Source organism: Scomber japonicus, chromosome 20 (assembly GCF_027409825.1).
Source record: "Scomber japonicus isolate fScoJap1 chromosome 20, fScoJap1.pri, whole genome shotgun sequence".
Taxonomy (NCBI): Eukaryota; Metazoa; Chordata; class Actinopteri; order Scombriformes; family Scombridae; genus Scomber; species Scomber japonicus.
In genome coordinates, this window is record NC_070597.1 from 15571388 (window position 1) to 15576965 (window position 5578).

At 38.1% G+C, this 5578-nt stretch overlaps 1 protein-coding gene and 1 long non-coding RNA gene across 2 annotated transcripts; both read left to right on the top strand.

The window, feature by feature from the left end:
- The first annotated feature begins 637 nt into the window (after positions 1–637).
- Positions 638–987, top strand: LOC128381395 (uncharacterized). The gene is made up of 3 exons (XR_008323544.1): positions 638–681; positions 775–834; positions 921–987. It is a non-coding gene; the product is annotated as an uncharacterized LOC128381395 (long non-coding RNA).
- A 56-nt stretch (positions 988–1043) lies between these two features.
- cmn (calymmin) lies at positions 1044–4788 on the top strand. Its single transcript, XM_053341071.1, has 10 exons — positions 1044–1113; positions 1206–1286; positions 2231–2281; positions 2858–2899; positions 3010–3051; positions 3159–3206; positions 3310–3366; positions 3461–3514; positions 3687–3779; positions 4295–4788. The coding sequence occupies exons 1-10, from the start codon at positions 1044–1046 to the stop codon at positions 4786–4788; spliced, it is 1032 nt and encodes a 343-aa protein (XP_053197046.1).
- The last annotated feature ends 790 nt before the right edge of the window (positions 4789–5578 follow it).

Here is a 5578-nt window from a genome sequence, read left to right on the forward strand (position 1 = left end):
CACATGTTTACTGTAGGTTCATAATGGACTAAAGTCTCCTCAGTACAATAAACCCTCAGACCTTCACTGTCAAAATGCAACAAGTTACACTGACTAAATGTTGGCACACAGACATGTTCTTAGCTGAACTAGTACAGTCGTTTTCTATCGCAAACATACAATCAGTTTTCTCTGCTCAGATTCAAACACAGAGCAGAAACAACCAACCTCCCAGCTTTAATCACATAGTTACTGTGAGTCTGGGGTGGATCAGTCATTCCCACTGTGTACTTGAAGCATTTAAATAAAATTGATAATGATATCCAAGACTATACTAAACTCTAAAGAGGCTAACATTAAAAAATATCAACAGATTCTCATGTATACACGGGTTAAGGAAAAGTCTACCAAATGAGCAACAAGGAGCTTAAAGTAAACTTGTTACAGCACCAACATGTACATGTACAGGTACTACTTTATGTTAAATAAATGAAGTTTAATCCTTCTGTTTACTAGGATATGGTGCTACACCTGGTGTACCAAATGGAAATGGGGCTAAAACCAACGGTAATGTCTGCAAATACAAAACTTTTAATGTATTTAAAAGATTGTGTTACATGTGAATGTAAGTAAAAATGTTTTGCTCTTCAGGTCAAAAGGCCTCAGCAGGTCCTTCTGGTGGCAATGGGGCAAGGCCAAATGGTGAGAGATGTAAACTGGTCAAATAGGAATGGACGGCATGATACTTTCCTGTTTAATTGCTCTGTAACTTGAATACATCTCTGTGTTTAGCAGGCCAGGGTGGAGCTGGAAGTAAACCCATGAAAGGATATGGCCGACCACCTTATGGCGCAGGTAATTAATGTTCTGCCACCTTGTTGTTTAGATCATAACATTCACTTCCAAACAGCGTTGATTCATCTGTATTTCTTTGATAAAAGGTCCAGGTGTGGGGATGGGAGGCTCCAGAGGTCTTGGAGTACCTCAGCTTGCCAGGAACCAAGGGACAGGTGAGTTAAGGCCATTACACAGTATTGAAGTCACCACCTAAAACATCAGTAACAATGTCTCAATTTGTTCTTCCAGCATATGGCAGAAATGGTTATAATGGTTATGGAGCTCAACCAATGGGAGGTGAGTCATACACCAGTCCAGTCTTTACTGAATACTGTGATGAATAAAATATAAATTGTATTTTTAATATATGTATATACTGTATTTACAAGGCTACAATGGCGGTTATGGCCATGCAGGCTTTGGTCTGGGACCTCGTTTTGGAAACGGAGGAATGAAGGGACCGAAGCAAGGTGGGAATATCCTCACTTTTTCGTCATACAGTTAAGTCCATATATATTCGGACAGTGACACAGTTTTTGGCTCTGTACACCATCACAGTGGTTTGCTGAATTTGGGTGAATCTGAGCAGACAGTATATCCCCATAACAGAATTCATGCGGCTGTTCTCTGTCACATGTGGTATGCTTTGTATCATGAGCCATTCCAAGCTTTGTCTAAACTTTTCCTTCCCATCATTCTGATAGAAATTGATCAGAGTTACATCTGTCCAAAGAATGCTGTTCCTGAGATGTGCTGCTTTTTAGAGGTTTTTTTGGCAGGTGAACCCTCTGTATTTGCTCTCGTGAGGTTTTCTCTTTATGGAGAGTGTTCTTGACTTGGCTGGAAGTTGTGAAGGGTCCTTTTTTAACCAGGGAAAGGATCCTGCTATCATCCACCACTGCTGTCTTCCATGGACACCCAGGCCTTTTTGTGTTTAACCAGTGGATTTTTTCCTCCTCGGAATATATCAGACTGTTGATTTGGTCACTCCTAATGTTCTGAGATCTGTCTGATGGAATTGTTGTGTTTTTTGCAGCCTAGGCATGACCGGTTTCACTTGCATTGAGAGCACTTTTGATCGTATGTTGTAGCTTCACCGGAACAACTTCCAAATGCAAAGACCACACATGGAATCAACTCCAGACCTTTTAGCTGCTTCATTGATAATGAAATAACAGAGGAATTGTCCACACCTGTCCATGAAACAGCTTTTAAATCAGTTGTCCAATTATTTATGGTCCCTTCAAAAAGAGGGTGGTACATATTAAAGAGCTGTTATCCCTAAACCTTTGCGAATACTATCAAATTAAAGCTGAGAGCCTGCACTTTATACCCATATTCATTATATAGCTGTAAGTTGAATATGTTTTTGTAAACAAGTAAAATAACAAAACTTGTCTGATTACAACTTCAGGCTACGGTACTGTGGCTGGTGTGCCCAATGGACAAGGTGCAAAACCCAATGGTAAATCTCTAGATATTGTCCAATGCTGTGTATCACATTGAGTAAAAACAATTGTCACACATCTTTTAATCAAATGTTTTCAAATGAAAAGGTTATAATGGAGCCAGAGTACCTAATGGGAATGGAGCCATGCCAAATGGTGAGTCAACATTCATTATATCCATTATTCTTAATCATATTACATGTCTAGTATGAGGTTAATTACTGGCTATGTTTGATACTGTTTAGATACTGTAGGAAAAACATACAGAATGAACATCCTAGCACTTTGCCAGTTAAGGTCATTACTTTTGAAAATTATTTATAGCAGTTACCACTTTTTGAACCAGGAGGGAATGTGAGATGGAAAAACCTAAACAAAAAAAAAACAAAACATAATTTCATTAAATAAGTTATATTGCATGCTTGCCTGGAAATGTTGGAAAATGACTGTTGGGTTTAAGTATTTGTATTTAATGTGTTAACAGAATTGTATTGTATATTGTATACTGTAAACTACTTCTCTAACTATCAGTGGATCTCTTTATGTGTTGCCATAAATTCTGATTTCTCTGTACTCTAATTTATTAATTTTAGGGTATGGTGGTATTCCAAATGGATATGGTGCCAAACCCAATGGTAAGACTGTCACTTCTTTTAAAAATCTATTTGTAATTCAAAATGCTGTTTTCTTTTGATGACATCTCCATAAGATTATAAAGCAGTTTTCTTCCATGAATACTTCACAGGATATGGAGGCAACAGAGGAGGTTCTATGAAACCCCAACCAGGTACAACTTCTACTGTGAAAACATGTCACAAAATCAATTTTTACAAACAATGAAACATTCAGATATTAAACTTAATCTTTTTGTCATGATGTATTTGTAATCTGAAGGTTATGGAAATGGGGCTGTTCCCAATGGATATGGAGCTAAACCCAATGGTAAATCAATATTTAATGTTATCTATAGTGCTGCAAATGTTCCTCATACACAAGAAATTCTGTGTGTGATGGTGCATTCATGTGCTTTTATGTTTGACCCGAGGTTATGGAGCTGCAGCTGGAGCCGGAGCTCCCAATGGATATGCAGCCAAACCCAATGGTGACATCCTGTTAATATGCACTTTACACAGTAAAACATAGATTAATACCATTACTGCCATCTTCACTTATATTTTGATATGTTTTCTCATAAGGTCATGGAGTTAAAAATGGAGCTGCACCTGCTGGATATGGAAGTAAACCGAATGGTATGCTCCAGCTATTCAATGTCAAATTTATTTTTAATATTTGAGAAGAGAGATTCATGAGTTAGCTCTGAATCTAATTCATTGATCTTGTGAGGTTTTTTTTGGTTTTGTTTTGTTTTTTGTGATGTCTCAATATACTCACATTGCGAAATTTATAAACTATTGTTTGCAGGTTACGGAGGACCAAGCACAGGTTCAAAACCTCAAACTACCAAAGGAGTTGGAGCAGTTCCACCCGGTCAAGGTGCGAAAACACTCGGCAATGGTGAGAGTTCTTGCATTAAATACCATTCATTTAGTGTTTGTGGACCAAAGTGAGTCCTTTGGTTTTTGCACATTGTAGAGTTTTTAACTCTACAATGTGCAAAAACCAAAGTTACTGAATCATTTTTTAAGCAGCTTCCTTTTTTTGTATTAATTAGAATTCTGCAGTTATTGTGTGATTTTGAGTTAGTTTGAAAATGTATTTCACAGGCTATGGTGGTCCTGCTGGTGTACCAAATGGACAATTGGCTAAAGCAGCCAATACTGGTAAATACTTGTTTGCCCTGATCTAAATGATTGTACTGAAACATTTGTTCTTTGGTAAATGAATGTACATATGATGATTAATGATTTTTGAGGATGCTTTTGCTTCTGAATGCACATTTTATGTTATATGTTTGATTGTATGTTGTTGTTGTTTTTCTGTCTCCATATATTAATTGATGTCCTGAGTGGTTCTCCATTAAAAGATGTTTAGGTATGGTTTTTGACCTCATATTTCTATTTGGTTCTCAGGTTACGGCATGGTGCCAAATGGGAAGGGCATAAAGGGTGCAAGTGTGCCCAATGGAAAGGGCCCTAAAGGTGAAGTTCCTACTCCTGAGCAGCCGAGTGCAGCACCAGTGGAGGATGTCGTACCTCAGCAAGCAATTACTCCAGGAGTAGTACCTGCTGCCCCAGAGCCAACCAGTGGTATCCTTGTTATGGTAACACAAGAGAAATATCAAAAACTGCCTTCACCTGTGCCACAAGGAAAAAGCTACAAACCAGCGCCAGTAATCCCTCAAGCTACGCCAGAACCGTTGCCAGTGTTACCTCAAGGCCAAGACCCAACACCTGCACCTGAACCCGCACCTGAACCCACACCTGAACCAGCATTCATCAATACAAAGGGCAAGAGTCCGAAGGCAGTCACATCTGGACCTGCACCACTGGTTCCCCAGAGTAACCCAGCACCAGAGCCGGAAGTAGTCATTCCTGAAGGCAAGTACCCTGAATTAGAACCCTAAACCTGAGCTTTTGTAGAGGAAAAAAAGAACCAGTGGTTACATGTTTAGCGTATGCTAACAGCTATTAAAAGTATCTGTGGAGTTTTGATTTCATCTTGTTACTGGAAGTCATCCCATCAAAATCAAATAATTTTTAAATCATCTGTGATTTGACATGCCTCTCAAGTGATTCATATAGAAACATAGAAACATAATTGGCTTTGTTAGATAAAGTCATGTATTTAGTGTATATTAAACAAGAAATCTCTGTGAGTGCACCATAGTAACTATAATCGTATTTAATATAAGTAAATAAATAAATATGTAGGAAGTCCAAACTACAATGAAATCTTTGTTTCCAGAGGTGCAATTAATTATTGTCTTCACTGCAGGTGTAACCTCTCTTTTTCCAGCTTTGTATTCCCATGTATAAAAGCATGTTCCTAGTTGCTTGTGTTTACTCTCATAACAAACAAGTTGAAGTACAAATCCATTCAGGGCACTGTAGTTTTGCTGTTTGAACAAACTGTGATTGTTATTTTTAAGTTTGGAATTTTGATGGATTTCATAGTTCTCAGTGTTAGATGTCAACACTTTACGACATCTGAAGTCACTTGAATTTGTTTATTTATTTTAAATTGTAAAAACCAGTAACCAGTATTGATAGACTTTGTATTGAGGCTGCATTGCTACGCATGTTTTTGAAGAATGAATTGCCTTCTGTGTGCTCAGGTTTGTCAGTACAGTTACCACAGTGTCCTCACAAACCTGAGGCAGTGTTGGTACAAGCTGCTGCCGATGAAGTTTTTGG